The 14,701-nt window shown below is 41.6% G+C and overlaps 1 protein-coding gene across 9 annotated transcripts in view; it reads right to left on the bottom strand.

Moving 5' to 3' along the window:
• The window catches only part of DYNC1I1 (dynein cytoplasmic 1 intermediate chain 1), a 186,548-nt gene that overhangs the window by 46,065 nt on the left and 125,782 nt on the right, over positions 1–14,701 (bottom strand). For all 9 annotated transcript variants that reach the window (XM_059482963.1, XM_059482994.1, XM_059482986.1 and 6 more), the window contains one exon: positions 2,108–2,254. In XM_059482963.1, the coding sequence (XP_059338946.1) occupies positions 2,108–2,254 (147 nt within the window). The remainder of the gene's footprint in view (positions 1–2,107; positions 2,255–14,701) is intronic.

The raw sequence follows: 14,701 nt of genomic DNA, 5'->3' as shown, positions 1-14,701 counted from the left end.
ACTATTCAGCTCACGTATCTAGCAGTACAAAAAGTAACATTGCTAATGCAGTGTTGTCTTAATTTAATTTTTTTTTTCTTGGCAGCAAGGATTCAAGCCAGCGTTTTGCAACCAGGATCTCATTTACAATTTATATAAGTAATTCCTATGTACAGATATAAAGTAAGCAACTCTTATTGTAAAATCTGAGCACTCCTTTAAACATCATATTTCCTCCTCATGTTAGACTGTGTAAACACTTTCTTATACCAATCCATGACAGCACATAAAGTGCCCATCCATGACTGAAAGTAATTTATTTATATTATTCAAAAGGAAAACATTACATTTTGTTCTACTGCAATAATAAAACTGTTTTAATATATAATTCCAGGAGGTACAATTTTGCCTTAAATTATTTTTGAGTGTAAACAAATTACTTCCCATTAATCTTTGCTTTTCCACTAGATTTTGAGTCCCAGTTGTTCAATTTTCAGTGACAGTCAGCTTCTTGCCACTAGTTTTCTGGTCTGCTACATCTCTAAATTGCACTTCCAGGAGAGACTGTTTCTTTTTATGCAGATTGAACAACATTACTGGCAACACAATGAGGGAAATGAAAAGCAATGTTGAAGTTGCACCCCATGGCACAGATCATTAGATAATTACATCAACATTCATGATAGTGGAAATTTAGGGAACAACATTTGTATTGCCTGGCCCACTAAGCATATCTGTGCACACCTGTAATTTTTAATATAAGAGACTTGCAATCATAATACTGGCCCCATACTGAATCTTCAGCAGTAATTCACATGGCATGGCTTCTGGAGCTGTCTTTTAACTCCAGGGATTATGTTGTCACAGTCAACTGAAAGCTGAACCTTGATCTGCAAATTCCAAACATTAGAATCACAGAATTGTAAAAGCTGGAGCTGCAAAAGTACTATCACTTTGTCTGAACCTTCAATCTGCTAGAACAAGATTATCGTCTTATCTCTCAGAGTGCTTTGTCGAGTTCAGTTCCCTATGTTACAGAAAATGTGTGGTTTTCTGCACCCTTATATCATACTTTTGCATTTTTCTCCTCCTTTCTACTGTCCACTCAGGAATTGCCCAATGCTCGCTCCCAGCATGAGCTACTCCACCTTCAATCTCTCCTGAAGAGGCTGCCCATGCCCAGACTCGGGAGGAGGAGAATGCACAAGGTGTTTGTGCAGGATGGCTGGATGTCAGTGCCACAGCAGAGTGAGGACACTTTAGCAGGCAACCCAGGCTTGTCTCCTCCTCCTCCAGCACAATATGAGTACTCTGCAGCGTAAGAGACTCTCCCATCACAGACATCATCCTTGTATCACACACAAAGTCTCTTCTTTCTCAGGCATTTGGTGTTACTGCTCTGCCCATTCATCTCCCAGGCATCACTAGAGCCCATTGCCACTATCAATAATTATCTGTAAGTACCTGTGTGTGTCAGCAAAATGTTCTCCTGCATCATTCCATTGAAACAAACTCTCCCTCAGTGTGCAAACTCTGCCCTGTGGCCCTGTCTGGAGCAGAAGACCATGGCAGGGATTTATGTATTGCTCTACAGAACAATACATAAATACATAAATACATAAATACAAACAAACAGAAGCAAATTGCCCCACTTTTTCTGAGGGCACCAATGTCTACTTACAGGAATCCACTTTGAGACCTTCATAGGTGCCTTATCTGGTTCAAAGGAGAAATTTGTGTACACCAAGACAACAATAATGACTTGAATTGTCTGCCACATCAGACTGAGAGACATACAGCCTTCACAGTGGTCTGGCTCTCTTTAGACAATGGGGACAAGAACTGCAGTGCCAGTGTGCTGGCACACAGGTGCCTCATTCACATGTTGTACTCAATCCTGCCCTCTTCCTTGGAAAGGAGAATAATGTCCTGACTTGATTGTACAATGTGTGATGATCAAACACTTACAAGAGGTGGTTGTTCATGTCTCAGATCTACTTTTTTCCCTTCAAGGACCACAATTCCATTTTCATCTGTGTGGCAACTAGCATTGCAGACCCAACATGGCAGCTGCCTTTCCCTGCTGACCATCTCCTCTAAGGAAAGGGGAGGTGGTTTTTATCCTTACCGTGTGAGCAGCAGCAGACAGGGGGGTTCTCTGAACTGGAGTGCGCCTGTGGCTGCGGTTATCCCACAGGACAATCTGGCCAGAGTATGTTCCTCCAACAACCAGGTTTGGGTGAAAGCGGGCAAAACAGACTGACATCACGGAGGACTGCAGGAAAAGAGGAGGAGAAGAGAGAGGTTACATGGTCAGCCATCTTCAGTTCTCTCCCAAGGGAAGCAAACTGTAATTAGCACTTTGTATTTTGGGAATCACTGTATGAACTTTATTCATGCTCCTTGCACACTAGTAATTCTACTAAAGCAACAGGACACATGCCAAGAACTATGACCCTAAAATGTGTTGTCCCATTGCTCCTAGGGAAAATTCAGGATGAGTCTGAGCATGATGCTAAAAACCTGAGATAATCTCTCCATGACAGTGATGGTCAAGCGCTTAATTTCTTTTCCAGAAGTGAGAACTTCAACTAACCAGATCCCAGCCAGAGAATGGCATCCTGGCCCATGACATCTCATCAGGGAGAGCTCTTCCACTCTTTCTTCCCTAAATTTTAATTCAGGCAGCTTGAGGCAAGCCTGTGGAAAAAACCCTCCGAAGTTCACCTCAAGGTGTGCTGACAAGCTGTGTCTCATTGTTGGGTCAATGACTGATTCCTCTACCAAGGTCTTCTAAGAACAAAGGGAACCATGCTTTACTTTACACTGTTTAAGCAGAACTGAGTTTTTCTTCATCCTAATGGCAGCTGAGTTATCTTTGTATATTTTCTTTAGCTGGGGATGCTTAGGAGCCAGGCCGGTGCGATGGGTCCCCTGGCTACCTGGTAGAGTGCCCCACAAGCCAGTATGGAGACTGTTATCTATCCCAACTACCACTTTTCAATGTCTTTAAAATAATACAACAGCTGAAGTCTTCAAGGGAACAGTCCCCAGACCTTCATATGCCTACAAGCTTCAGCCAAGAGCAAGAAGCAGAAATTCCTTCAAGTCTTCCATGCTCTTCTTAAATAATATATTTTTATTATATTATTTTATATAATTGGCCTGGATGTTATGTCTTTATTTTATGCAAATATTTTTTAATATTTTAATGACTGGATATTTTGAAGTATTGGTATTCCTATCTAGGAACACACTTTTCCTGCTGACAAAGGATTAACTAAATTACCATATTTCATTTCCATAATAGCATGGCAGGCATTTCAGTAAACTTTGTTGAATTAGGAACACCGGAGCTGCCAAGCTGAACTAGACCCAGTGTCTACCTAGGTAATGGCCCTGTCTTTGGGAGATGTGCATGGGGTTGTAAAACCTTTGACTTGGGCAGATGTGTTGCCTCCTTTTCCTACTGCTCCTCATGAGGATTTCCAGTGGCTAGAGACTGATTTGAACTCACAAGAGACTTGAAACCCCTTCTGATAAGGCTAGAATTAATTATGCTAACTCTTGATGCCTATAACTAGGTTATTAAGAATAAAGTACAACGGGAAGTTTAAACAGTTTTTACTGAATTAATGTGGCTGCCTGATATAAATTGTTTAAAGCCAGATTATATGCTAAGAGAACTTAATAGACACACTTACAGCATACAGCAGTATATTCATTACTGGGGTTTTTTGACCTGATAAGATAATCAAGACAATGAAAAAAGCTGCAATTTCCTTTTTTCTTCCCCACTCTCTCTGGATACTCCTGGCTTTTCACTTGACATCTTTATACTTTCCCCTCTTGACTAACGCTTCTGCATACATTTCTTTTTTGTTATATGGTCTAGCACCTAAGGACTAGACAATTAGTGTACATAAATGCCTATTTTAGTCTGTAAAAAGTCCCTATTTTAGTCTGTATCTAAGTGCTTGAGCAGAGCAATTCCATTTTGGTCAGTCATCACCATGAGAGGTAGCTTCCAAACACCATTTCCAAAGGACCTAGCTTCACAGAAAAGAAACTCCACCCCTAAGGAACAGGATGTTGGTACTGTTAAAAGGGATTAAGACTCAGCTACACTGCAGCTGCCATCCAGTTTCCACAGATTTTCCCCACACTATAATTAAAACGACCCTACAGCACATGTTCTACATTTTATCTCTTTGTTTAATGGCTTCGTGAGTTGTTTTAATCAACCCCTCTCATTCCTTATAACTAAGCTGACAGATATTCTTACATGAAGTGAAATAGCCAGATGATTTTAAAATAGTACAGCTCCACCACTGGGTACACCCCCCAGCAGCTACAAGGCTTCACATGTATTTTAAGAAACCCCAATTCGAACAGCCATTCCACAACAAAGTTCCCAAGTTTGTCCCAAACAAACTTGTGAGACTCTGAAGGAGGGCAAAGAAGCCAAGTGGACAGTGTATTTTTAAAAGTTCTGCTTTCGTGGTTAGCATGTTTTTGCATTTAGAATGCCAGAATACAGTTGAATGGTCAGGATATAAACTGCTAAAGTGTGTTTTTCATAAAGTTCAAAAATAACCTACAGACATGACACAGACTTGAGCTCTCTGCACTGCTTCTAGTTTTACATCTCCCTCCAAAGCAGCTTGCAGTCTTCAAAAGGTGAAATGTTCACATCTTTTTAATTATGTCAGTATTATTTTTCTATCCAATAAAAAATTCTGTCAAATATTAGAATTTAACAATTTAAGGACTCCATTCCATAGCACTTAATACAGTGATTATTGTCTTAAAATTAATGGCAGTACTCAGATGAGTAAGGGCTGTAAGATTAAGCCCATTCATTTAACAACTTGAAAAGCATTCATTTCTTAGTCTTAATGGGAGAGAGTGGCTGACAGGTCTCCAGTCTGTCTGAACAGCTCTGTGCTCAAGGACAGCAGCAGAAACCATTCCCTGTAAGCCTCTTCTGCCCCCAGGCTGCCTCTTGTTTGCCTGTTCAAGTAGTCTTGCTCCTCTGAAACAGCTTTGCCAACGACTTCAAAGGGTGAGGAACCAGCACATGGTCAGGTTTTTAAAATAACAGCATATCCTTGGTTGCACTCCTGCCACACCCTTCTAGGGAAATCTCATGGCACTTTCCAATAGCAATGGTAGAGCTTCCCAGTTTTTCAGTTAGGGACATTTTATACTGTAGGTGCTTAGTTACCTGTTGCAGAGGACAGAAGCAGCTAGTTTCACAGTATATGGCAACAGCACGTAAATAAATGTAGAAGGAATCATGTCAGAAAGAATTCCACAGGGAGTTTAGTGTTCATAGCAGAGAAGCAGCATTTAAGGCCAGGAGATTCTCAGCATTATCTTTTTATGGGTGCCACAAAGCACCAGTCTGAGCAACTGTCGGGACCCACAAGAGACAGGCAAAATCGGAGTGTCTTGTCATCTGCATTCCTCTGAATTGCACTGTGCACTGAATCACTTCATTATTTATTTCAGCCTAGTGCTCAGGTGTTTTCTCCCTCTGTGCAAATACAGCCTACTGGGTTTTGCTTTTTCTGTCTCTCCTTAGCTTTCTCAATGCCCTTACTAAAGTATTTCTGGTGCTTCTGGCCTTATGATATTCCACTCAGATGTTGTACTCTCAGTGGGGCCACGATACTGGTGCTGCTGCCTCTTCCCCTGTGCATGCTCTGCCTCCAAGGGCCAGAGGGGGAAACCTGAGTTAGTTCCATGTGGGAGCATTGACCAAGCATAAGAGAGAGCTCAGGCTGCCAAACCTGGGGATTTTGCCCGGCAAACAGGCAATCCTGGTTCTCAAATACTAAAGCTTCTGCTCCCAGCTGCTGCAAGTACTGCACTGAAAACATAATTAAGAAACAAATCATGAGATGTCCATTTGTTACAGCAAAGAGAGGGCTGGGCCTCACAAACTGCCCAGGCCTTGGAGAGGGCTGCAGTTGGGGGGAGGAAGGCAGCACCCTTTGCCCCCTGCCTTGGTGTGGGGTCAGGTCATCTCAGCCCATGGGGAGGAGTACTGTGGAGCACGGCTCCACATGATACCCTTTTGTTCATCAGTCCTGCTCTGCCTCCCTGCTCCTTCCCTCTCTCCTTCCCCACTAAAGCACTGATCCAAACAGGCCCCCAGCCCTCTTCAAGTGGCTGGCAAAGCTGTTTTTTATTTTAGAAGCTTAATACAGCCCAGATTTGGATTAATTATGGCATATCCCGTCAACCACAGGTACACGTGCTTGGGACAGACAGACATTTAGCTTCTCCCTATTGAGAAGCCTGACCTCAGTACCCACATGTGATGTGTGCAAGGCCCTGGAGACTCAGCTGTCTCTGCTCATGTCCATACGCTCCGATGGCACTCTGCCCAGCCACCAGTCAAACAAGTTCACAAAGGCCTGGGTGCTAAATAATAATAACTCTCCATAGGCTGACTACTGCCTTCAGCCAGACCTATTCTGCAGGAAACCACCCCCGGAGCCAGCATTGCCATACTGGTGCCATATGCCTACGCCTGACACCAGATGTAGCTCAAAACAATACTTTGTCAGTGGGAAGAAGCAATCCGAGGAGTTCACAGGGATTTCTAGGCTCCAGAAGACCAGGTTATATTGCAGCAGGCTCTCAGGAAGCTCCTGGGTGGATTTTCTAGCTGAGCACATGCATGTGAAAAAGCACTACCATCAGTGGCATGCTGCTGTGGGTCACTGTGACACAGACAACTGCAGGCAATGAAATCAACTGCAGCTGAGTTCATAGAATCATAGAATATGCAGAGCTGGAAGTGAACCATCAGGATCATCGAGTCCAACTCCTGCACAGGACCCATTAAGACTCCCCATGTGCTGAGAGCCTTGTCCAAACACTTCTTGAACTCTGTCAGGCTTGGTGCTGTAAGACTTTCCTGGGGAAGCTTGTTCCAGTGCTGAATTGCCTTCTGAGTGAAAAACCTTCTCCTGATATCCAACATAAATTCCTCCTGATGCAGTTTCATGCCTTTTCCTTGAGTTCTGTCACTGGTTATCACAGAGAAGAGATCAGTACTTGTCCCTCCTCTACCCCTCATTAGGAAGTTGTGACTGCCACATGACCTCCGCTGCTCCTCATATGGCTTCCCCTCCACACCCTTCAGCATCCTCATGGTCTTCCTTTGGGCACTCTCTAACAGCTTAATGTCTTTTTTATATTGTGACACCCAAAATGTTCACACATTATTCAAGGTGAGGCCATCCCAGAGCAAAGCAGGACAATCCCCTCCCTTGCCTGGCTGGTGATTCTGTGCCTGATGCACCCCAGGACACAGTTGGGCCTCTTGCTGAAGTGGCAGATCCTTTTCTGTGTTTGAGGGACTGAGAGTGGAGGGACAAAGCTGTGGTAGTGCTCCTTAGCTAAAACCATGAAAAGGTGCCGTACTCAGAGTCCTTCATCCATAGGAACTGAAGAACAGGGACTGAATCACTGATCACGTATGTCTGCACTCCTGAGGAACAAATAAATAAAGAGGAAGGCCAGAAGTACACAAGCAACTTACTGATAACCTTTTGTTCTCAGTCCTGCTCATCAAGAGCAGCATTTACAGAGTCTAAGCACTCACAATCCCTCTGAGAGCTGCCCAACCTTCTTCTGACCAGGCAGTCAGGAGACCTTTTCATTCCTCCATTGCTATACACACATTGCTATATCTGGTCCCCTATGTCATAGGGATGATATAGTTCAACTGCAAATGTGGATTAAAACCATCATCTAGAAATAAAACAGAAACTGAATTATTAAATAAAGCCATTTTTTCGTGACCAGTCATGGACTGAGAATAATCATGGAAAGTAGCAGTATCAGATCTGAGCACTTTCTCTGATTTAGGGACATTTCTCTGGTTTTTCATCACAAAAGGTGTGAGATATCTTGAAAGAGGCAACTTTAGGTGACTTTGCTTTGGCTGCTGAGATACCTGGTATTGTACACTGAAACAGAGCCTGTGCTCCTTCCAAGAGTCCTGTTTGTTTTTAGTACCTGCTATTGTGAGTTTGGATATTTCTGTGTTTCATATAACTGTCTAAGTATAATTAGTAGTAATAAGAAAACAGCAGAGAGAATAGCAACAGAATTACAGCTGGTTTTGAAATTAAATTTGAAAAGGAAGTTAAAATATTATTTATGCGTACAAAAACCTGCACCAAAGAGGTAACCTCTTAATTCTAAAAGCTTCAAATTCCAAGACTTCTGCTCCTCTCCAACTGTCTTCCTATTAAACTATGAAACAACATCGGAAAGATTTTTGTGCTGGAGATTATTTGCGGTACCATACAAGATTCATCTCTACTAAAAATAAAATAAAAGCAGTTGACATCCTTCACATATTAAAAAATAAATAAATAAAAGCCAACAAACACTTCCTCAAACCAAATGTCAGAACTCTGTTTAATTAAAAAAAGGAAGTTTATACTTGGTTATGGTGTGTGTCGACATCTACCCCTTTGATTTACAAGAGTATGGACGGGAAAGAACAGATTGCTTTATTCAAGAGAAAGAAAGGAGGGAGGGGGCCCAGTGTGACAGGAAAGAGTGTAGGCTGTATTAACTTCAGTGCTTGTTAAAACATGAAGGATTAATGGTAGAAAGGGAGGGAAGAATTGTGAATGTCTCCAGTTTAGGATCTTCAAAAATGTTTGGGGATTCTAAGAATGTCTCACCAGACCACATGAAAGCTGTTCAGAGAGACTCAGCCACACGACTGCTCTAAATCCAAAGCTGGTATTGCTCCACTTATACCATCAAACCAATGGAGCTGAAATGTAGCCACAAATTAAATTTATTTTTATTGAAAAAGTACTAAGTCCTTAAAAATAAGGAAAAGAGTATGTCAGGAAATGCAGCCTTTCTTAGCTGAGTTTACAGGGTAGGTAGCTCTGGCATCTAACCTCACTGCTGACATGTGAGTATTGCAGTAGAATGAGACACTCTGCCCAAGTCTGCAGAAAGGCAATATCCAGCCTTATGACTTCATTTTAAATAGAGCAGAAAGCTGGAGCTTTCTGCTTTCATCTCTGTAACTGCAGGTTCAGCCCATGTAACTACAGGAGCAAAATAATCAGGAGAAAAGTTCACAAGCTGCCTTTGCAAATGGGAATCTACACTTCAGCCCTTCTGCAAAGTGCATTTGCTGTTATTATTAATTCAGCAGGGTCATGGTGACTTGGAAAAACAGCAAAACTGCTTGCTGTATTGCAAATGCAGATAATCCCGACACTTCTCAAATTTAATATGGGGAGATCCTGTGTGCCTCTATCCATGACTGCAGTAAGGAGTCAATTCAGTAACCCTGAATTACTCCACACACATGCAGTGAGAATACCGTCTTTGCTGAGCATCATACTGTCTTTGTTAGACTGATGATGAGGTGATTAAAGCCTGGAGAAATAAGGAGTAATTTCATAGCAACAGCACATCAAAATAAAGTTTTATTTCCCCCCAGCTTCTTAGATGCTAAGTACCCAAATATGTTTGTTTTTTCTGGTTAGGACCTGGCTGCTTATCAGATCTCAGGGTCAAACAATTAATGTCTGTGTGCTTGCATGCTGGAGAAGCAAACACTTCCTTGGTTTATCTATTTTATTTAGGTCATGATACTCTACAGTTATTCACAAGCACTCTTAAAAGTTTTGATTGAATTATTGACAAGTTTGAAGTGATGGGTCTTCACCACCCTCACAGGCCTGGAGCCTGAGGGCATGTGTCTCTGGGTGGAGCACAGAGACCTTCTGCCATCCCGGCTCATTCCAGGCTGTCCACAATTTGGAGCAGATGGTGAGTGTCAGCTTGGCAGTCTGGCATGCAGCTTGCAGGCAGCAGGGCTCATGCTTTGGCTGCTTTCAGCTCAGCATTAGCCAAAGGCTTCTGGACCAGAGCTGCTATACATGTAGGGTTATGGTGTCACTGCCTGCCGCCGCTGCTAACTATAGCTGCAAGTTTTGTGGCACAGAGACTACTTTATTATGATGGGCTTGTAACAAAATCCCTACTAAAACATCTCAGTCTGATGAAGGCCTCTAGAATTGAAAAACTTACTTGGTGCAATGGTTAGAAATGCCAGATAAGCATATTATTTTAAGCACTGCAAATGAAATCAGATCTAGAAAGGCACATACCCAAAACATCATGCAAACCAAAGCCTTCTGTAAGTATTACAGTTAGCCAAGTCCTAAAGCATCTCTGAAGGTGAAGCCACTTCTATATAGCAATTACCTGGGGAACCTGGCTGTGAGGGACAAATCCAGGAATTTTGGTCACTCTTCCTGAGTTACTTCTGCATATTATCTCTTGGATATTATCTGATATAGAACATAGATGCAATCTTGGCAGTCAGCCCCATGCTCATAAAGTACCCCAGCCATTTGTCTAAACACTTTAGCTTCGTAATGGTGCACATTTGTCCAGGCAGAATCTCCTTCCTGCTGGAAGCAGGACCAGGCCTTAGGAGTGAGGTTTAAGAGTCCCTGTCCGGAGGTGTTCCCATCAAACACTATGCAGAAGCAGAAGAGATCCCCCAGAGACTGAGCTTAGGCTGGGATTTTGGTGTCCTGGACTCTCCTCATCACAGTGAAAGCACAACAGATAATCACTTGATGGCAAGTCCTGGAAATACCAGAGTCAGACTTTAGAGAGCCCACAGAGGTCACAAATTCCAGATCTGGAGAACAGGAATAGAAACACGAGTTATTCTCATGCTCTGGGTATGGTTTTGTGGTTTCTATGGCAGCAGTTCCTCAAACCAATGCATCTGATCAACCAAACTAAGTGAAGCCACTGATGAATTAGAAACCAGTACAGATGCTGCAAGAAGAATTATCTACAACTCAGCCTGTGAAGTTGGGTGTAGTAGTCACAGCTGCTTGTAAGAGAGTCACAGATAGTTCTCAAGTGTAGCACTGAGTCCAAACCCCCACAAGAAATTGAAAGGCCGTGAGAACCAAAGCACAGTCAGAAGATCAAACATATTGAACCAAGAATACCTTAAAGTCCCAGATGAAGAAAGAACTTAGTAAGTCCATCTTTTCTCAGAAGTCCATGAACTTAATTGTAATTAATTCTTCTAAGTTCTCCATTATTTTAATGACTCAAAAGCCTGCTTACAGCCAAGCAAATTGGTAAGTGCTTTCCTAAACAAGCAGTTTTTAAATTCAGGCCTTCTGAAAGCAAATGACCTTCATTCTGTGAGGAAAGAAGGACGCCCTCATGTTCAGATGGTCCTGGGAAGACTCCATAGACTTAGAGACAGTCTCAACCTAGCACTCTTCCACATCAATATCAAGCAGGGAAGGGAAAACAAGTATGAGCTGTCAGAGACAGACTCACTGAATTACCAGTGTTGGGAGGCACATCTAGAGATTGTCTAGTCCAAGCCCTTGATCAGAGCAGGGTCAGCTGGAGCAGATTGTTGTTGATTGTGTGTGGCTGGGATTTGAACTGTCTCCATGGATGGAGACCCCATCATCAGCTCATGTTGAGTTTCTCATCAACCAACACCCCCAAGTCCTTTCTCACAGGGCTGCTCTCAATCCCTTCTCAGTCCAGCCTGTATTTGTGCTTACTGCCTCTCCCCAGGTGCAGGACCTTGCACTTGGCCTTGTTGAACCTCATGAGACTTTCATGACCCACCTCTCAAGCCCATGGAAGTCCCTCTGGATGGCATCCCTTCCCTCCAGTGTGCCAGCTGAGCCACACAGCCTGGTGAGGTCAGTGAACACACTGAGGGTGCTTCAATCCCACTGTCCACGTGTCTGATAAAGATGTTAAACAGTGCTGGTCCCAACCCTGACACCTGACACACCATTTATCCCTGGTCACCCCTTGGACACTGAGCCATTGACCACAACTCTTTGAGTGCAACCATCCAGCCAATTCCTTATTCACCAAGTGTTCCATCCATCAAATCCATGTCTCTCCAGTACAGAGACAAGGGTGTTGTACAAGACAAGGTGAAATTCTCTGCATGAGTCCAGGCAGATGATGTCAGTCATATTAAGACTAATAGACTTTTATATTTGCCCAAATCCATCACTTCACTGATGTACCTTTTATAAGCAGTGTCACTGTGTAACGGGAAATAACTTAAAATAATTGAAAATTAATTTAACATTGCACGTAGATGTGGAGATTGAGAGACTTAGAGGGACAAATAAACAGCTATCTAGTGGAAACACAGAAGATACCACAGGCAAGTCTGGATTTAAGAATGAGGGTGGAAACATTAATTATTTTCACACTGTTAATTTCTCCTACAGTAAATTACTGTAATTTACACTCTCATTCTAGTATCAGTAGTCTGATTCTGCACCCATAGAGCATTAGGAAGCAGCTAAGATCACAGAGGAATAAATGAAACCCATTATAGACAATTTTTAATTCCTCTTCCTCCAAGAAAACCTTAGTTTTCTTAAATTTCACATCCTGCTTTTGTCACCTGCAAGGCTATGCTCCTTGGTTTCTACAATTTTTTTCCATAAGTAGTCTTGTAGAGGAGGAAGGGTTGAGATAAGTGTTCTCCCGTCTCAGGGTGAAGCCTTAGTAACACTAAATCAACATAATTACACCATCTACGATTGCTGACTCTGGAGTATCAGAGGATGACTTCTTGCTCAAAAACCAGCACCCCTGGGTCATTCACTCACAACAGTGATGGGACATTTCACAATGCATCCTTATCCTGCCAGGAAGAATGGATTTATCCCAGAAAACTCATGTTAGTAGTTCTGCACAACTCCAATCCAAATTTGTCTTAGTAAATTTATTTAATAGACTGATAGATGCAAACATGAGATAGCAAATGTTAACCATGTTTTTCTCTCCATGAAATGACTGGTGATTTAGTGTATGTTCAAGAACAATATAGAACTGAAGTGGGATTGATATTTTTCTTAACTACAAAAAAATCGAACAGTGTTATAAGAGCAATCAAATTAATTAATCACAGGTCCTAACACACTCTGGCACATTTTGTCATAGCGATTATGAAAACACTCTGATCTCTCCAATATGACAAATTGTTAAAAGCATATTGCTTCTTCTATTTAGGACATTTGCTTGTCATTTTATGCTGAAATAAATGTACTTTAACTTTTCTTTCTCTTTGCCCCATGGGAAACATCTTCCAAGGATAATATCAGTATCTCAGCCACGTGGCACGTGCTTCTCCTTTCCCTTTGTGAGAAGCCAGGAGTGCTAATCATCATTAAATCAATGTTTTCCACATACAAAAGTTCTTTTTAAGGAAGTACTTGTCAGTCATTCAGCCATGGGGGCAGAGGGCGGAAAACTGTTGATTTTAGACTTAAGGCAGTGGACAGTTGTATCCTGGGCTGTAATGATGGATTCCTTGGTTTCTGGGGCCTTTTACAGCAATTTAGAAGAGTAACTGTTTTATATTTTTTGCCAGGTAACACAAAAAGAGGCTTCACTCCTCACATAGAGCTCCCACAGAGACAAAAATCATGAGGTGAAATAATTTTCTTGAATTTGGACCAAATGTACTCTTCATTGCAAGTAGTTTGCACTGAGAACAGTTACATAACCCAAACAGAAAAGTCATGCCTATGGCTGTTTATCCATCATTTGCAGTGCAGCTAGGGAATTGCATGGTATTTTACATCCTTTATGGAAAAAAATTCGGTGGAAGGATCTCAGTGACTTATTGATTTCACATCTGATCCTGCACTTCTTGTTCACCTAAAACCCTTTTAGCAATGGGAGTTTCAAATATACAAAAAATATTTAAAATGTAGTATTCATATCAGCAAAGGAAAATTGGGTTCTTTTTTCTCTTCCTTCCTTTTTACACTAGGTTATGTCGAAATGTAACCAAATCAACAACTTCTAAAACATAAAACAATCCCAGGAACAATTGCAGCATTGGATGATTTTTTTTTCTCTGCAATTTGGGATAGTGTGACAAATCTGCATTTTTTTATCAACAGAGATTTTCAAAGTTGAACGAATAATGTCATGTGTTTGTAAGTATCAATAATCTAAGCCATCTGCAAAGGAATGGTTTTGCAAAGCCATCTCTTTCAGGACACTGTGGATTTTGTCACTGCTTGAGGTTTTGGCAAACCATCAATATCACTATAATTTTCTCCTATGAAATATAGTTTTTTACAGAGTTTTTTTACAGAGTTTTTTTTTCCCTTAGCTAGCTAAAGTTTAAAAATATTGCATGTCTAACTCAGCAGAGTCAAAAGTTAGGCTTTCTCTGAATTGCATATTAGATGCCAGTAATTCAGAAAGATATTCAAGTTATCAGTGAAATAAGGAAACTTAAAAAAAACTTGAATGCTCACTGTATCAAGTAGCCAACATATTCTTTATATTTGGTCTGAAAGGAAGACTATGGAACTTAAGAAAGAGAAACAGCATCTTTAAGTACAGGGTCTTACAAATCCCTATTTTCACACTTAAAAAGAGCACAATGCTATTGCTAGTAGTGACAGTGTATCATTTAAGTGTATGATACCTACCCCCTCCAAAAAAGGCTTAGATGTGAGAACTGCCTGAAATTTTCTATCCAAGACAAGCAAAATTGTCACTTCCTAATTACTTGATTAATAATTGAAATCTCAGTTTCAAATGAAGAAGATGATCTGTGTTAAGCCTTGCTCTAAGCAAAGGAGCATTCTTTTGCTAGCAGATTTTGTATGTATAA

Source organism: Ammospiza nelsoni, chromosome 1 (genome assembly GCF_027579445.1).
Source record: "Ammospiza nelsoni isolate bAmmNel1 chromosome 1, bAmmNel1.pri, whole genome shotgun sequence".
In the NCBI taxonomy this organism is placed as follows: Eukaryota; Metazoa; Chordata; class Aves; order Passeriformes; family Passerellidae; genus Ammospiza; species Ammospiza nelsoni.
Note: the sequence above shows the minus strand (reverse complement) of the source record. Positions and strands in the feature narration are given on the sequence as shown.